Here is a 19,695-nt window from a genome sequence, read left to right as displayed (position 1 = left end):
AAAAAGAGAAAGACATAATTATGTATCATTTTATAAATATATAGACATATTTAAATGATTAGTGCCATTGTAAATATTCTGTTCCCCCCTCTTTGAGACAAAAATACTAGTGTTCAAGTTTTATTTAAATTATCTTTTATCAATGAATGGAATGTGTTATCAGAAATTGGAAATCATGTAACTAAAGCAATAAAACATCGATTGTTAATGTTCTCATAACTGAAACAAAAAAGAGAATTTAGGCAATTTATGGCCAATACAAGTAAAAATAACTTTTTGTACACTTTCTTATCTCTCTGCTTGGTTTTGGCCTCGGAGAGTATGCCCATATTATGATATTACACTAGCCCTCTCCTTTAAAGAGTTACCTTTTAAATTGCCAACTGAAAGAGAGTGCAATTTTGAAGACATACATTTTTAGAATTATTATTTATGGGACTGTGCATCTATCTATTATCAGCCACAGATTTACTAAATCAAAAACTGTCCAATTTATTTTTTTTAAATATAAAAGCTCCTTAATCTGCAGGTGAGCTTTAATTTTGATTTTATTTTGTATTTAGGTCTCTCTTAATGCAAAGTCTTAGGAGATAAGTTCTTTACCTTTGAAAGGAAGTGAATTTATTCTGGCTATCCTCATATGTTACTGACTTGGAAAGTCAAATGAATCTATGCAAAATCTCACTATTTATTGGTCTTAACTATTCCAGTAAGGATTTCATCATAACCTTAGATATTCCTTTCATTTTTCTTTCCTATTTCCAACATATGCTTATTTTACTTTAAAATAATTGAAATGCCGCCATAGCTTCTCACATTTGTAATCCTATCAATCTTATTCTAGATGTTCTAGCTGCTATCTTTTAAACTTTGAGCTGCTGGCCTTTTAGCATGCTTTAGTGTTTCACTGGAGAGCAAAGGTTTGCATTTGAACCCTCCCTTAGCCCTAATGCTATACTTGTTTTTAGAAAGCACTCATTGTACCTTTAGGTCCCCCCCCCCCCAGTAAATGTAAGGTTTTTCTTCTATCATCATTGAAATAGTGTCTGAATTTTTCTAAATATTATCGTGCACCTTTATTTTAGTGGAAGGAGTGGTAATATCTCATTTATGACCTGGCACATGTAGGACCTAAATACTTGCTTAAACTGTAACAAGATTGCATATCTATTTATTTGAAAACAGTTTTAACTTTTCATGCCAGTGGAACCAATATAGTGAATATCCTCTTTGTGTTTATAGCTTCAGTATTATTTTTTGTATTTGTATAAGGATTTAACTAGCATAAGCATTTACAGATGAGCTTTTCATAAGCAGATGCTAACCTTGTCCATGGTTATGTTTTTACCAGTGCCCTCTGAACAAAACCCATTTCTTTCCTTCACTAATGAAATCCTAGTGAAGCCTTATTGAGAATTTTCAGGTAGACATAAAAACTATTCAATTTTATTGGTCCAGGAATATTTAGTTAGTAGATCTGAATGGTAGATGTCCTGTTGTCCTGAGTCAGGCTAAAAGAGGTTCTGTGGTGTCCAGATTGTGTCCCAGTGGAAATTTTTATTTGTTACAAATTGCTTTTTTTTGTTCAGCCTATATCTTTGTGCATACTTGGAGGATAATGTGACATCGGTCTTATAGTCAACCATACTGGGAAAAACAAAAACAAACAAACAAAAACTCAAAGTTTTGCAGTGTCATTTGGTGTCCAGTGTCTGTGTCTTCCAAATTTGATTTTATAGTTATGGTGAAAGATACAATTATATACATGAGATACTCATGTGAGATACAAGCACAAAAGTTCCTCCTATTAATCTTGTTATTTTTGATTATTGCCTTCTATGATTTACTAGCTATGCATTTTTGAACTTTAAGTTATTTTTTATATGTTTGTTAAATAACTCAGTGTTATACCTGGAAATATGAGATATGGAATTGCTACGAGAAACTTTTTTATACAGATTTTAATTTCTTTGTGTAGATATTACTATTATTAATAAGACAATTATAAGGTAGTATGAGTCAATGAAATACAGTCAGTTCCATCTAAATATTGTAGGATCACATGGAAACTAAGGAATATCTTTCTTACTTATTTTATTTTTTCCTAGAAATCAAAAATATCTACGTATGACAAAATGTGGGCCTTTATGAGTAGCAGGAGGCAGTCAGTACTCGTCAAAAATAATGAAGAAGGAATCCAGAGAGTCCTCACCTCTGATTATGCTTTCCTAATGGAGTCAACAACCATTGAGTTTGTTACCCAGCGGAACTGTAACCTGACACAGATTGGCGGCCTTATAGACTCCAAAGGTTATGGCGTTGGCACCCCCATGGGTAGGTTTTATGTCAGTCATTGGTTCTTTGTTCATTAATCTTAGTTGCTGTGAGAAGGAGAAAAAACAGTGCCTCCATATGCCATTAGGAATTCTGTTTTTAACAAATCTATCCTGTTATGTTCTGTTACTGTATAAAATCAGGAAGCAATTTGGACATCTGCTTCTAAATAGGTAAGTAACAAAAGAAAAACTGATTTCTACCAAAATGGTCAGTAGACATTTCTACTGTATCAGTGTTGAAAAAAACCCACAACATCAATGTAAAAGACCTCTCAGTTCTACGTTTAAAAAAAATTTTATGAATAAATGTTTTTGTATTTTATTTTTTCAGATTTGTGGTTTATGAGTATAGTATTTGAGTTATTATAGTATAGTATTGAGTATAGTATTAGAAAGTTAATTAAAAGAATGAGCCACAAGTGGTTCATTGGTTTCTGTGGATATTTGTTTTACTGTTCTATTTTAGAGACGGTATTTGTTTTATTTAAGAGAAATTGCACACTATTTACCAGTAACATATCTAGACTATGTGACACTGGGATTAATTATTTTTGACAACCTTTTTCTTTCATATGACAAAATTATTTTCAATAATAATCATGAAATGAAATAAAGGTTAAAAAAAAGAAATGGGGCACCTGGGTGGCTCAGATGGTTGAGCGTCTGTCTTCAGCTCAGGTCATGATCCCGGGATCCTGGGATCGAGCCCCACATCAGGGGCTTCTCCTTCTCCCTCTGCTGTTACCCCTGCTTGTGCTCTCTCTCTCTCTCTCTGTGTCAAATAAATAAACAAAATCTTAAAAAAAAAAGAAGTAAAAAGAAAAAGGATAAAAATTGTCAGAAGAGACAATGAAAATTTTGATTTATTGAAATTAATGTATGTGTATAATATATATGAATATGTCTATATATTCATATGACACGTGCAATCATACATAACATTACAGTACATGTGTACATGTGGTGGGCATAATAATGGCTCCCCCAAAACGTCTTAATACATTCAGGCACCTATAACAAAATACCAGAGATGGGGTGGCACATAAACAGCAGAAATTTATTTTTCAGTTTGTAAACTGGAAGTCCCTGATCTAAGGGCCAGCTGACTCCTTGTCTGGTGAGACCTGCTTCTTGTTTAATAGATGGCTTGTCTTCTCGTTGTGTTGTCACATGGCAGAATGGTCAGGGATCTCTCTGGAGTCCCTTTTATAAAAGCGCTAATCTCCTTCATGAGGGCACCATCCACTGACTAATCGGGCCCCACCTCCAAATACCATCATATTGAAGATCAGGTGTCAGTATAGGAATTTGGGCTGTCACAAACATTCAGACCATGGTGTTGGGGAGTTGAGAGGAGAAAGAGACTGAGAGAGATTTGAAAATGCTACCAGCTGAACTGTACATGGAGGAAAGGGCCACAAGCCAAGGAAAGCAGATGACTTTTAAGAGTTAGTTTAGAATGCAAGGAAACAAATTCTTTCCTAGAGGTTGAAGAAGGAATGCAGCCTTGCAGACATATCACTTTTAGAACTTCTGACCTTTAAAGTTATTAGATAATTCATTTATGTCGTTTGAAGCCACTAAATTTGTGGTGTTTTGTTTTTTTTTTTAGATTTTATTTCTTTATTAGAGAGAGCAAGAACGGGAGGAGGGGCAGGGAGCTGGTGCGGGGCTTAATCCCATGACCCCAGGATCATGACCTGAGCCAAAGGCAGGTGCTTAACTGACTGAGCCACCCAGGTGCCCTGTGATGATTTGTTATAGCAGAAAGAGGAAACTAATACTATATAAAAGGAAAAAAAAATAACACATTAACATGTTTTAATTACATCAATGTATTTTTTGAAATAAAGGGGAAAACAGCTATTCACTGGCCCATCACAGTAATAAATAATAACATTATAATTTTTCTGAGGCTTAACTTCTGCAAATTTGTTGACAGGTCAAAACTGATCTTCATGTATTCATATTCAATAAATAGCATAGCTATATTTGTCAATTTATCTTTACTCATAAATTTGATTAACTTTAATTTAGAAAAATTTCTTTCAAATGAACATATATACAATAGTTAGGAAGTTGGGCATAGATTTATGAAAATCCAATTTCATAAACAATTCCAGAAATTACAATACTATAAATGTCTTTGTTTCTTTGAGATCATTTCTAGCAGCTTTCAAATGTCTGGGAAGTCCAAAACTTTTCCACCATAATGACTTCACCAAAAAATTTCTACACTAAATTCTACTATATTTGGTAGAGTTTTCTCAAATTTATCATGTAGTTCAAAATAGCTTGGACTGGCTTTGAGAGAATTTTGAGACACTAGCTCTTATAACATGACATATTGCTATATATATATTCTAAAGATTTTATTTATTCATTTGAGAGAGAGAGACAGAGAGAGCACAGCAAGGGGAGAGGCAGAGAGAGAGGGAGAGCTGGGAGCCCAATGTGGGGCTTGATCTCAGGACCTGGAGATCATGACCTGAGCCAAAGGCAGAAGCTTACCCATCTGAACCACACAGGCGCCACAACATCTTGCTATATTTATATAATAGACCCAAATAATGATTCCACAGTCACTGTAGAAGTGAAAAAAGGAAACAAAAAACCCCACAAAACCTTGGATTCTTATTCTCCAGTTATGCAAGTGTAGCTGAGATCACGTGTCAGGCAGCCGCGGGGGTAAACTATATAATGGAAATTCTCCAAATTAGTTTCCAAGTAGAATACAATGTTTATTAAAGAATAAGAAATGAAATGTATGTTAATTCAAAGCTTAATTAAAGTTGGGTTATTAAAACTCAATGGTAATAATTTAGAACTTAGGTGCACAGAAGATATTTTTGAGGTTATTTTTGACATGTTTGACTTGCTAGTGTGTGGTAATAGTTGATGTTATTGTTGTTTTTAAATTCTGCACACAAAACGAACCCGTTTATTGCCTGAACCAGGGAAAAACCTCCTAAACAAAGCCTTATTGGCAAAATGTATATATTAATTCAGAAGTTCTATATTTAACTCTAATATATGATAAATATTTATTAATGATTGAGTGTTCATAATTACTACTTGAGGAGCAAAGTTTTTTGTTGATGGAGTGCTCAAACTGTGGCACGCCATGGTTAGGTCTGGTATGACCTAACCCTTAGAAGAATTACATAATGAACTCAAACACTTCATGAATTCATGTACCTTTATTTGGAATTTGTGATGAGTGACTTCTTTGCCATTTTTTCAAGTATACTTTACTCATCTATGAATTGGAGTATAAGCAAATTTATATTTTAGACAATAGTGTGATAATGTGCTATTAGAAAGTATCATCATGTACAAAAACCTTGCAGTTCCCTAGAGGGTATTATGCTAAGTGAAGTATGTCAGACAGAGAAAGACAAATACTGTGTGATTTCACTTGTATATGGAATCTAAAAAACAAAATGAAGAAGGAAAACAAAACAGAAACAGACTCAGATACAGGAAACAAACTGTTGCTTCCCCCAGGGGAGAGGGGCAGAAGGATAGGTGGGATAGGTGAAGGGAATTAAGAAATACTAACTTCCAGTAATAAAATAAATGTCATGAAGATGTAATGTACAGCATAGGGAATCTGGTCAGTAGTTGTAATAGCTTTGTATGGTGACAGATGGTATCTAGACTTTACATGGAGATCATTTAATGTATAAAAATATTGAATCACTATGATGTACACCTAAAGCTAATAGGATATTGTATGTAAATTATACTTCAATTAAAAAAAGAAACTGTCATATGTAGTATTCACAATGATATTCTAGATTTAGCCTTGTCATTTATTGTAATCTTGGACAAGTCACATGAAAGTTATGGCTTCTAGATTTCTTTTTTTTAATTAGTAAAATTAGAAGATTATAGGAAAACCTAAGGTCTCTTTGATTTAAACTTAAAACAATTTTTCTGATACTGTTCTTGACAAATTCTGAGAGTTTGCTCTAAACTGGGCTAAGAACTATATGGAGAAATATGGTTAGCTGATGTCTTAGAACAAATTTTTAAAATCAAGCAAACTCTGCACTTATGAAGGGTGGGAACAGTGACTTGTTAGGTTCCCATTGCCTTATAGTTTCATCTGGAAAGAGCTGGGACAAATAAATGCATTTCTCAGTGTTGTCTCCGAAAGGAGTGAGATTCTCATATGTCCTTACCATCTTTTGCTGCTTTACATTATCTGGATGAGGGCATAGATCTTTGTTTCTTTGTTGTAAGCCTACACAACAGCACCTGCATTCTATGGACCCTCTAGTATTTGTTGAGCACATGAATTGTACATCTGAAAATATGATGATGCAGTAAGTTTATAAACAGAGAAAACACATAACTTTTAGAGCGAATAATAAATATGGCATTTTACATTATTAAATATGATGACCTCATTAAACAAGCTGAGTAATCCAGGGTAATGAGAAGTAAGATTTGAGAAGGATGTGTGAGAACTTTGCAGTATAGCACAGGTATTTTATTTTATTATTATTTTTCTGTTACAAATTTCTATTTAAATTCTAGTTAGTTAACATATAGTGTAGTATTGGTTTCAGGAACTAGTGATTCATCATTTACATATAACATCCAGTGCTCATCACAAGTGCCCTCCTTAATGACCATCACCCATCTAGCCCATCCCCCACCCACCTCCTCTCCATCAACCCTCAACTTGTTTTCTATAGTTCAGAGTCTCTTATGGTTTGTCTCCCTCTCTTTTCTTGTCCCCCTTTCCCTATGTTCATCTGTTCTGTTTCTTAAATTCTACATATGAGTGAAATCATATATTTCTTTCTCTGACTGACTTGTTTTGCTTAGCATGTTATACTCTAGTTCCATCTACGTCATTGCAAATGGCAAAATGTCATTCTTTTTGATGGCTGAGTAATTTTCCATTACACACACACACACACACACACACACACACACAAACACACACACACCAGTTCTTCTTTATCCATTCATCAATCGATCAGTGTTTGGGCTCTTTCCATAATTTGGCTATTGTTGATAATGCTGCTAAAAACATCGGGGTGCATGTGTCCCTTCAAATCAGTATTTTTATATTCTTTGTGTAAATACCTAGTAATGCAATTGATGGATCGTAGGGTAGTTGTATTTTTAACTTTTTGAAGAACCTCCATACTCTTCTCCGCAGTGGCTGCATGAGTTTGCATTACCACCAACAGTGTAAGAGGGTTCCCCTTTCTCTGCATCCTGTCAATACCTGTTGTTTCTTGTGTTGCTGATTTTGCCATTCTGACAGGTTTGAGGTGATATCTCATTGTAGTTTGTTTTTTTTAAAGATTTTATTTATTTATTTGACAGAGAGAGACACAGCGAGAGAGGGAACACAAGCAGGGGGAGTGTGAGAGGGAGAAGCAGGCTTCCTGCTGAGCAGGGAGCCCAATGTGGGGCTCAATCCCAGGACCCTGGGACCATGACCTGAGCTGAAGGCAGATGCTTAAAAACTGAGCCACCCAGGCGCCCCCCACTGTAGTTTTGATTTGTGTTTCCCTAATGATGTGTGATGTTAAACATCTTTTCGTATGTCTGTTAGTCATTCTTTGTTATGTTTGTTGTGTCTATTATGTCTTCTTTGGAAAAATGTCTATTCACGTCTTCTGCTCATTTCTTAGTGGGATTATTTGGTTTTTGGTTGTTGAGTTCGATAAATTCTTTATAGATTTTTGGATACTAACCCTTAATCAGATATGTCATTTGGAAATATTTTCTCCCATTCTGTAGGTTGCCTTTTAGTTTTGTTGAATATTTCCTTCACTGTGCAGAATCTTTAGCACAGGTGTTTTAATGATAGTCACATAATAACACTCATGATTTCAAAATTTCTTAATAATTTTTATTTCTACTTAATAGAAAACCTTAAACTTGAGGTATTTTGTTTGTTCACTTGTTTGTTTTGTAAATACAATGTACTAGTGTACCAGAAATATCCCTATCATACTCTCACTTTGAAGAAGTGCTTACTAAAAATAAATCAAAATAGTATATTATACAAATCTCAAAAACCCACTGGGTTATTTCAGGTTTGAAAACTAAAAAAGAAAGATAATAGTTGAATCAGTTCTAAGGAAGCACTCTGTTATAGTTTATTGAAACATACAAAAAGAAATTTTCAATCCCTCCCTACCCCTGACACTCTTTACTAAAAGGAAGAGACTTATTAATAAAATATAAAACAATTCAAAATATTAATAGATATATATGCTATATTTTTAATGTAACTTTTTAAATTGCAGAAAATACCAGACATAGCACTTAGAATTTCTATTTCCTCTAATTTTAAGCTTATCTTATAGATAAGATGAAAGAACAAAACAAATTAAACTATAAGCCTTAGGATGTAGATTTTTTTTTCTTTTATCTGTTCAGCTTAGATAATCAAATTAACTCTTGTCCTTCTAAAGAAAGCTGAGTTATTGTGGAAAATATTCATTGATATGGGCAAGGGCAATGCATGAGATATCATGTATTATATATCTAAGTGGAATCATTTTTTGTAGTGTGTAGATTAGTGGGGTATGATAGTATATTAATGTTTTCATTAAAGTAATTTTTTTAATTAGGCACGTGATAAATTTCTAACTTTTATAAGGACAGTCTTGGAATTTGATTGTAAAATTATCAATATATAGGAATAAAAATTCTGAAAAATACTATGATATAGCAAAATGATAGACCAAGAGGAATATTTTAGCATATTCTTCTTTATTTTCACTGCCAAATATTAATTTAAATTTATTAAATTCTCATTATCACTAAAGGTTATTTAATGCATGTAGCATATATTTTATTTTTAGCCTAATTCTGAATGAGATAAATTTGAAAACAGTAATGTAAAGGAATAATATTTAAATCACTCACCTTCAGGTATTATAATATATATTTTGTTTTTCTTATTCAGATAACTTTTCTTTGCTTTGACATGATAACGTTAAGTTCTTTAGCAAATTATATTTTATTCATTCATAACATGGCATAAAATTAAAATAATTTTGAGACTCAGTACATTATGGGTGAGTCTTAACTCTCTTATATAACTTCATCAGAGAAGTATAATCTAGAAAGAGGCATCTCATACTTCACTCCCTTAAATAGTTTACTTCTGAGAAAAAGATTCCAGGCAGTAATTTATGATTTGCTCTGTCATTACCTCTACTAGAAATATGGCTTCATGAATTATTTATATTTACTTAGTCATTAATAAACACAAGGACATGTAACTCTAGTACTTGAAAGAGATTCTGACTTCCCATAAACTTTCAACCAATATCATAATCTGCATTTTTCAAGTAGTTAATTAGCATTTGCCTTTTATATCATTGTTGTTCAAGCATATTGAAGATTATTTTAATACATATTTACTTAGTTTCAAACTTTTGTTTAATCATAAACCAAAAAAAAAAAAAATGCATTCAGGTGTGAAAAAAATGTTGTTTGAGGCTCTTGTTCTTTTTGCAGTAAGAGTTAATGAGATAAATATATTCACAGCAGAGCAATATGGACTCAAGTTCTGGAAATTCAGATCAGTACCAGAAATTCCCCAGGATTTTGAGTTTATATTCTGCAGGAGCCATAATCTATAGTGAAAATTTCGTCTTTACTAATACTGTAAATGTGATTAAAGAGAGGAACTCCCTTTGCTTTTATTGTTGTTCAGATTATCAGATATTGTCATAGAGGCACATGTGGTTAAGTGCAGGAGGTTGAAACAGAAAATACTTTGTCTCTTTTGGAGTGGGAAATCAGAAATATTTCAAAAATTATATATATTTTCCTTTCCCCCCCAAAAGCCCATGTAGTCTCTTGTTCGCCTGCTAGGCCTCCTCCAGTGTGACTCATCTAGAGGCCTGCCATCACCATTCATCATTCTGAGTATGATGAGAACTGCCCAAGTGTGTTGTGAAATCGCTGAATGACTCCAATTCGCTATTTAATTAGCGAAGCTCTGTTTACACAAAAATAACTTTAGTGGAGCAATCAACAATGATGTGAAGGTAAATGCTAAATAAGCATAGCTGGTTTAATTAAGCTTGGGGTGACATTATATCCCTTTCAGTTTTCCTGACTGCAGCAATGTTATTTCAACATGATATTTACTGTATGGTAGATTTTTGAAGTTGTAGGTGTTATTACTCTTAAGTTAACTGAACTTTCTATTTCATTCAAAAGAATTTGAAAAAAGAAGAAAAAAAGAAACAACAACTCTAGATGGGGTAAAGCATAAAAGCAAATCACCGCAGTTTTCATTAGGGAGTATTTAAAATGTGTGAGCAGTTGCAGTCTCTTGCCTTTTAATTCACCATAGGTGATAATCTATTTATCTGAAAAGGGAGCATTTCTCCTTAATGGCATTTTCTACTGCATTACCTCCCTTCTTACTGCCCAGACTAAAAGCCTTCTTGGTTTCTCTCTTTCGAATGTTGAGTGCACATTGCATTTCGAGGACTAGGCAGACTCAGCAGTCCATGAGCTGGTAGGAAAGCAGCTGTCTAGAAAAAATCATTATGGCCAGTTGGCATTATTTCGCTTTGCTATGTTCAATTTGGTAGAAATATTGTGAAGTGACTGAAGGGTATCATTAAAACTATTTCTATTTTTAATGAGTTAGTGGCATGCTTCATTCGTTAGTCCCTCATGACTTTAATAACACATATGAAATATGTGTCAGCTGAGAAGAGGGAGATGGAGAGATTGTGTTCATGTCTGTGCATATTGTTGATGCTAAAATTTTCCATAATATCATTTGTTCCCATTTTACCTGTTGGGTTAAATCAATAGTAAGTTTCATGCAGTCAGTGAATAATTATTTCTGTAAACAAAATGCAAATTAACTTAGCCATATCATAATCATACGACCTACATGAAGGTATACAAGAAGAATATAAAGCAGAAATATGAAAATGAAGTAGAGATTCATGTAAAGTGGATGTATTATAGCGATTTTTAATACCAAGGTCAGATTTAAAGATAATTTTTTTAAAGATTCATTTATCTAGTTTTGAGAGAGAGGGAGAGAGTGTAGGGAGGGGCGGAGGGAGACAATATTTAGGCAGACTGCCTGCTGAGCAGAGAGCCTAATGCAGGACTCAATCCCACGACCCATGAGATCATGACCTGAGCCAAAACCTAGAGTCAAGCGCTTAACCGATTGAGCTACCCAGGCACCCCTAAAGATAACTGTATCACACACAAAATTATTATATACATTTTATTTCTGTCATATTTACTTGTTTAATTATAAATGTTAGGATATATTCTTATTTCATAATAGGATTTTAATGTTACCTTTATAAACTGTTCTATAACATATTTTATGTTAATGAATACAAAATAGCAGTAGTCCTATTAATGATTCTCAGGTAGTGTTTATCTCCCTATAATGATTAGCCTAAAGTAAAAAATGTTGCAAGAGGTTGTATCATTGACTCTTTTATGGTAGAAGTAGACCACCTTGACATGTGAACAATGAAATTTCTTTCTTCACTTCTGTATTCTAATGTTAAATGCATGAGATCTCACTGCTTCTTTATTTCTTGTTCTTCGATGAAGCGAGAGATATAGAATTGGTACTAGGGGAGGCATGTTGTTTGTTTAAGGCAGATGCCAGTGTTTATAAAAATAGAAATCAGTATGAGAAGCATGTTTTTTCCCTGTTTTCCTCACCATCCATTTCTGGAATTCCCAATTCGTCATATAATAAGTACTGTAATATTCATCATTATAGATGCATAAAATTGCCGGCCTTCAGTTCGTCAGCTTTACTGAAATGAATGAATACATTTGTCTTCATTAGTTGAACATAATGCACAAAAATTGATGCAAATTATTCATCTTTCTGCAGGTCAAACCTTCCATTAAAATGCATTCTATTTTTTCATTTCATAAACAGCATAATTTTAATGTTGGTGAAGTGATTTTGCAAGGCTAAATCAAGATCTAATAATTTTCAGATCCTGAATTAAACAAAAAAAAGTCAAATTATACTTGTAGAAGATGTATATTCCTGGCATATTGTTAAAGTCTAGATTTCATGTCACTGAAAACAGATGAGAGTCTCAGTAAGTTATGCCTGCTCCACAGACATCATCAATAGACTCCACGTGCTAGAATCTAGGAAGCTTCCAGAGGGAATTTGATGATTTATAAGCACCAGTGTGAGCAGTCCTCATTAGTATTGTAAATACTGACCAAATGATGCCCAAACAATGCATAAATGGATAATTTTCATGAAAACAGAGTTAGTTCTGATGATTTTTTGTGCAAACATTAGATCATTTCATTCATTTAGTTAGTGTCTTATGCTTAGTCCAAGGCCATGGGTTCAAACTCTATTATAGATTAGTTAACCAGATTGACTATGCCAGATTGTTATCCTTTGGTTAGTAGGACTAAGTAAGATCACTGATCACTCTTATTAGAAAAAAGAAAAAGTCAAGACACAGAGTTGAAATGTGGAAATATTAAATTCCAAAGATGGTTACCTTGCTTTTGCTGGCCCTCATGTGAAAGGCCTTTTCTTAGCATGCTATTTAGGATATGTGACCTTTGTAGTCAGATGACTTATGTACAAATCCTCATTTCACCAGAGTGTTGCAGATGTCTTGGTTGAAGTTACTGAGCCTCTCTGAGTGAGACTCAGCATCCTTATCTGTAAATGGAGGAATCATGTCTACACAATTGGGTTGTAATAAGGATTAAACATATTATATTTATAGTATTTGCATCAGAAAACATGTACCACAAAGAATTACAAAGGATGTATCTGTGATTTTTAAGTTATTTGTATCTTACTTTTGTGCTCTCTACTCTTTATATATTCAGACATATTAAATATATTGTAGATAAGGCAGATTGTTAATATGACCCATTCCTAACCAATTAGAAATGTTTTTCAGGGTTCCTGGGTTGCTCAGTAGGTTAAGCATGCAATTCTCCGCTTCGAATCAGGTCGTGATCTCATGGGTCATGGGACTGAGGTAGGGTTTTATCATCACTTAATCAGTATACTGTAGTTAGCTAACCATCATTTTGAGAGAAGAAGGTGATTGATAAAGATGAGGCAGTTCCAATTGTAGAGCATTATATAAATAAGTCAAATGAAGTTTTCCTTCTCCAAACATTTCCTGAGTCTTTAGTGAACTGAGTCCCAAGATGTTTTCAGAAAAGAGTATCTCTAAAGACATTTATTCTTCCTTAGTATTTGGTTAATCTATTAGAAATTTTATTACTCTTCAACCTGCTTGGCTCTGTAAAATAATGAACACAAAATATAGATATGAATCATCCCCTTTCTTAAGGAGACAAATGTGAAAAAACAAATTTAACAGCAAATGGGGAAAATACAACATGGACAAGTGGTCTGTTATATAATGCAGAGACTCGGTGGGTAGATTTCAGTAAGGAGAAAGCAGTCAGGCCCAAACTGAAAACAGACTTGAGCTCTACCTTAAAGGATAGGTACTTACTGCCTTCAAATGTTATCCTCTCTCCCAATTTGGTGGTTCTTTTTTTTTTTTTTTTTTTTAAGACATATTTATTTATTTTAGAGAGAAAGGGAGAGAGAACACATGTGTGAGTGAGAAGAGGTACAGAGGGAGAGAATCTTCAAGCAGACTCCCTACTGAGAGCAGAGCCTGGCCCAGGGCTCGATCCCACGACCCACAAGATCATGACCTGAGCCAAAACAGATGCTTAACTGAACGAGCCACCCAGGTGCCCTCCAGTTTTTGGGTTCTTGATGATTAACTACAATGATGACTTTATTTAAAATGGTGCAACTTTGGTAATTTGTTCATTAGAGTTTGATATTAGATTTGGAATGAAAACAGCAAAGTTAGGAAAGTATTCCTGACATTTCCATTCTTACTACTATTCAAATGATTACTATGCAGATGAAAAATTGTAAAGAAGATAGGGTTTCTAGGATAAAACTATTTCTATTTTCATACTTAGTGTCAGAATTTGATGATTTAGTACCCAGAGAAGAAATGTGACTACAAATCTACTTCACCAGCTACTTTTAAATAATACATATGAAAGATGTCAGGACCAGTGAAAATAGTTTACTTTTTCATTATATGCTGATAATATTCGTCCTTCTTATTCTTTTCACATAAGTTAGAGAATATTCAGAATATGAATAAAAGGCAACTGGCTAAAACTCATCCTGTATAATTTGAATTTTTTATTGATAGTTTGTGTGCCTCATATAAGCATCTCCTTTTTTGATCTTAAATACTGAATATTCTCCTGAGGATTCTTCAAATATCCCTTCAAGTAGAGTACATTTACATTGCTTTTCTGTGGAGGTCATAAAGACATTGCATTTTGAGGTCTGCAGCAGAGGAAAAAAACACAACCTCTATCCAATTTAAGCCAGTTATTGATTTTGAATTTAAGTACTTAACTTTAAAATTTACTATATCCACACATCCTTGGGGGGTACATCCACTTGATATCTATATATGTATTTGCTCTCTAAATCCATACAGTCTCTGCCTTACAGTTTTTTACTTCTCCTTTCTCATTTCTACATTAACAATGCATTTATTTTTGGCTCCATTCCATCATGACCCTGATATTTTGTACCTAGTTCTATCTTCTATATCTAGAAGAAACGAACTAAGTGGGTTTGGGATGCTTTTACTATCATTTTTCTTTCCCACATATACCTTCCTAAAACAGGAATGTGATAGAAAGAAAAAAAAGAAAGAAAAGTAGGCAAAAAGCAGCCAAAGAGAGTTATTTTCCCAACCCTTTTGTGTACTTACTCAGCAGACCTAGTTCCATCTGTTACAGGGTTCTATAATGTTGTGTTCTTTATTATAATTATCCTCATATTTGTAAAAAGTTATCCAATGTGTGTGGGTTTTTTTGTTGTTGTTGCAGTGAAAACTCTAGAAGGGCAGGGCTCATGTGACATTGTCCATTACTATATGCCTAGAATCTAACACCTGTGTAAGTAATATTTGTGTGTGTCATATAGTAAAGAAAAAACAAACAACAACAACAACAAAACACATGATTCAGACATGTTCCTTGCCCCCAGGGCATTCATATCATCATCTAGGAGAGAAAGAGATATGGAAAAACATTAGAATATGATGCACCAAATACTGTTTTAGAATATCTGCAATGTGCTATGGCACCAAAGAAGAGGGATCCTGTATATATCCATGGTAGTCAAGAAAAAGTGTGCAAATATAGGGAAGGATGAGCAGAAGTTTATCTGAATGAGATGAAGTTCAACCAGAAAATTGGAGGAAGTGTGAAAATGGGGCTTTCCAGACAATGGGAGGTACAACTAGTGTATATTGCTAGCAGGTCAGGTGTAAGGAGAAGAGGTAAAATCAGAGAAGAAGCCTGTGATAGTTTGAAGAAAGGGATTGCATGACACATTTAGGAATGGAGATTTTATTCTATAGCCCTAGAGCACCAATGAAAAATTTTAAACAAGGAAATAATGTTCTTAGACTTCCAATGTGGAAAGACTACAAGGTATCATGGAGAATGGATCACTTTTATCTGTCATTTACTATTCTGTGATTAAAATGTTGATAATTTGATTTCAAGATAAGATTACTCTTTTTCTATTTCTGTGATACTCATTAATAGACTCCTTATACTCCTATCAAACTGAAGGTTTTTGATGGGAGACCTTCAAAAGAAAATGCAAAGAGGGAGATAGTAACCAATTTAGCTGTTATCTAACAGTAAGTGTGAAATGGGCCCCATGAAAGTGTTTAGTTGCCACATATATTAAATGCTTCATTTGAAATAAATATAATTATCAGATATAGATTAAAGGTCTAGACATATTTTGGGTTCGTAAGAAATGACTAAAGATAACATTGCAAACATGAATGACCAATTATTTAGTAATTAACACCTTCTTTTATTTATGCATGTATTCATTCAACAAATATGGTGTCCTTATTGTGTCCCAGGTGTTATACCAACAAAGCAGATAAAACCCCTGTCCTTATGGACTTTATAGCTTGTTAGGGTCAATGGGCATTAAACAATCACAGAAGTTATTTTTTAGTTACAAACTGAGACAAGTTCAAAGAGAAAATGAACAAGGATGCTATGGTATTGTATAACAACATTATTGACTCAATAAAACATAAAACTGGAAATACAGCAATATAAAATTGAATCTGAAATGTAAGTGTAAAATTTGTCCTAGCACTTCTTAAAAACAAATATGGGAGGGAAAGTGTCCTTTGAGATAATAAAACCCATCTTCTGCTGAGGCAGAGGCTCTAAGAAAATGTGATTTGGTTCCATCTTTATTGGAAGATTTTATCATGGAAAGAATGGTAAAAAGAGATACAGCTCTAAAAGCACCTGAAATTTATTGTGCATTTATGGCACCTTGCACTCGGAGATGTGGCTCAGATGGTTGAGCATCTGCGTTTAGCTCAGGTCATGATCTCCAGGTCCTGGGATCAAGCCCCATGTTGGGCTCCCTGCTCAGTGGGGAGTCTGCTTCTCCCTCTCCTCCCCACCCCCGCTCATGCTCTCTCTCTCTCTCAAATGAATAATTAAAATCTTAAAAAAAGAGTAGTAATTATTGTTCTCTAAGGCAGTACTTTTCAAATTGAAGTTAAAACAAAATAATTGAAGGTGACATTAATAGATGTGCAGGAAAAAATTCTTTCCTTAAAAATAGTTTAATCATTTTAAATAAGCTTTTTAGAAACTTTTTCCTGTTTTTAATGGGTAGATGGCAGCCTGTGTTTTGCTATTGTATAATGTGAATTTATAGGAGATGTATTTGTTATGGAGTATTCTCCAAGCTTATCCGACCAAGGAATCCTTTAAAAATGAAACATAGGTGTACATTTTCCAAAAAAAAAAAAAAGAAGTCTGTGGGGGGAAAATCCAGTTTGGGAAATATTGGTGTAATAAGTTTTAGAACGAGACATTTATAGAAAGCAAAGGTAATCTTGTTTCTGACCTTTGTAATTGATTAAAGCATCAAGAAGCCTGATTTGAAAGTAAAGAAAATTTTGGCTGGATGGATAGGAGGTTGCCAGTATATGGATAATGTGATTTTAGCATATTTCACTAAAGCATGTCAAGTATTAGACAACTTGCTGTGCAACCTTTAAAGAAAAGCTGTTTATCAATCAGTTTGCCTCCCCAAGAATTACACATAATGCTGACTTCATTTGTTTTATCATTTCTATACTGTCTGGATGTTCTGAAATAGGAGAAGGAAATGTTGGCACATACTTAAAACTGCGAGCTTGTAAAGAAGATGAAAAGGACAATCAAATGAGCAAATCAATAAATTGTTTTATTGACTTAGAACCAAGTATACACAATAACATGTGGCTTTCATCCTACAAGCAAGAAATTTAGAATGGTAGAAAGGAAGGCAAGGAGGAACGGTAGGGAAGAGAGGAGGATGAGAAAAGGAAAGGAAAGGCTGCAGGGAAGAGAAAGGAAGGAAAAGAATGAAAGGACACAAGAGGAGAGGGCAAGAAGAACAAAAAGAGGAAAGTATGAGAAAGAGAGGAAGAAAGGCAAAGGAATGGAAGAGCCATGAGAGGAAGGGGGAAGGAAGGAAGGAAGGAAGGAAGGAAGGAAGGAAGGAAGGAAGGAAGGAAGGAAGGAAGGAAGGAAGGAGCTGAATTTACTAAGCCCAGCCAGCAAATTAGCTCTGAAATACTTGGTGAGATTTGTATTAATTGTTTATAATAATCACAGCTTATTTTCCTAAGGGGCTTTTAATCTATCTGTTGGGAGGGATGTTGATGAAATTATAATTTTATGTAAAATTATTTGATCAAAATTTAACATTTAGGGACGTTTAGAGACAGTAATTCTTTTATTGAGGACATTCTGAATAGGTGCATTTCTAGTTTTTATTTATGCCCATGCATATACTAGACTATGTATCACTTAAAACTGTCTCTATGCCTCCTCGTGCTCATTTTGAGCCCCAAGTCTTAGGCATCTGACATATAAGAGGCTTCACTGTATAATAATCATGTTTTGTTTGCTCTTTTTCCCTTCCTCCCTTCCTCCCTTCCTCCCTTCCTTGCTTCCTTCTTTTTATAAGCTACAACCTTTTCTATCTGGTAAATAGGGTTTTTGGCAACTTGTAAAAAAATTTTTTTAAACATGATAGTCATGTTCTGTCAGTATGAACTATATGTTTAAACAACCAAAGAAAATCTCATTGCGAGTAAGAATATAAAAGAACCAATACTCGGAGATGGATGGCATAGTGAAAATCAAAAGGCTAAATTCAGCTCTAAGAGGTATTTGGCATATCCTGCATGATTTTTTCAAAAAATGATTTATTTGCCAACATTTTAATGTAGAGAATTTTAGACAGACTGTTTCATGTGTTCGCACCAAAAAAAAAAAAAAAAAAAAAATATCTGGCAAACCTGTGTTGAAATTCTCTAAGTGGAGCTGAAAGTTATCCACTGTGGATGTTGCAATTTTTCAGATATTTTTGTCTAAAGTGTTTCTTCACTCATTTATGGCTATCTGTCTGTACCTTAAGCATTTGAGGATTGACTTTTAGGTACAATAGTATGTGTTAAAATAGACATATTGACAATTTCCTCAGTAGTTCTCTAATCAATCTTAGAGTCCTCTTGCAAAAATACTCGTATTCCTTGGAGGCAGCTTCTCTCATTGCTGGCATATGGTTTGAGGCTGGGTTGGGGTCTGGGCAAAACGTAAGCTTCTATCTATCTAACTAATGGCTGTTCACTTCATTAGAGCTAAGCACATGGCTGTTCATGTCACAAGGAGGATGAAAGTTACTTTTCTTCTTTGATCTCAATGTGCCCTTGAGATTTTTCAACGAGATGAAATTTCAGCCCATGTTGGACTTCAACTAGTATCTGTATAGAAATGCTTCCCCAGGAGCATCAAATGATGTACCAAAGAAGTAATAATTTATTGTTGAATTGCTATTTCTTTTAAAAAAAAATAATTACTTAGGGCGCCTGGGTGGCTCAGTTGGTTGAGCGACTGCCTTCGGCTCAGGTCATGATCCTGGAGTCCTGGGATCGAGTCCCACATGGGGCTCCCTGCTCAGCAGGGAGCCTGCTTCTCCCTCTGACCCTCCTCCCTCTCATGCTCTCTCTCTATCATTCTCTCTCTCTCAATAAATAAATAAAAATCCTTAAAAAAATTAAAAAAAATAATTACTTAAACTAAATCAATGACAGATGACAAGTAAAACATGGCAAGGATTTACTTTCATCAATTATGTTCCCTATATTGTTTTATCTTGTTAAAAACCTCAAAATGAGGTATATTAATTTTGTAGCTTTGATTTAAA

General features: G+C 34.1%; 1 protein-coding gene across 7 annotated transcripts in view; it reads left to right on the top strand.

Moving 5' to 3' along the window:
• GRIK2 (glutamate ionotropic receptor kainate type subunit 2) overlaps positions 1-19,695 on the top strand; it is a 1,100,253-nt gene that overhangs the window by 1,063,225 nt on the left and 17,333 nt on the right. For all 7 annotated transcript variants that reach the window (XM_032408162.1, XM_032408165.1, XM_032408164.1 and 4 more), the window contains one exon: positions 2,109-2,334. In XM_032408162.1, the coding sequence (XP_032264053.1) occupies positions 2,109-2,334 (226 nt within the window). The remainder of the gene's footprint in view (positions 1-2,108; positions 2,335-19,695) is intronic.

The sequence above is a fragment of the Phoca vitulina genome, unplaced genomic scaffold (assembly GCF_004348235.1).
Source record: "Phoca vitulina isolate PV1807 unplaced genomic scaffold, GSC_HSeal_1.0 scaffold9, whole genome shotgun sequence".
NCBI classification, from domain to species: Eukaryota; Metazoa; Chordata; class Mammalia; order Carnivora; family Phocidae; genus Phoca; species Phoca vitulina.
Note: the sequence above shows the minus strand (reverse complement) of the source record. Positions and strands in the feature narration are given on the sequence as shown.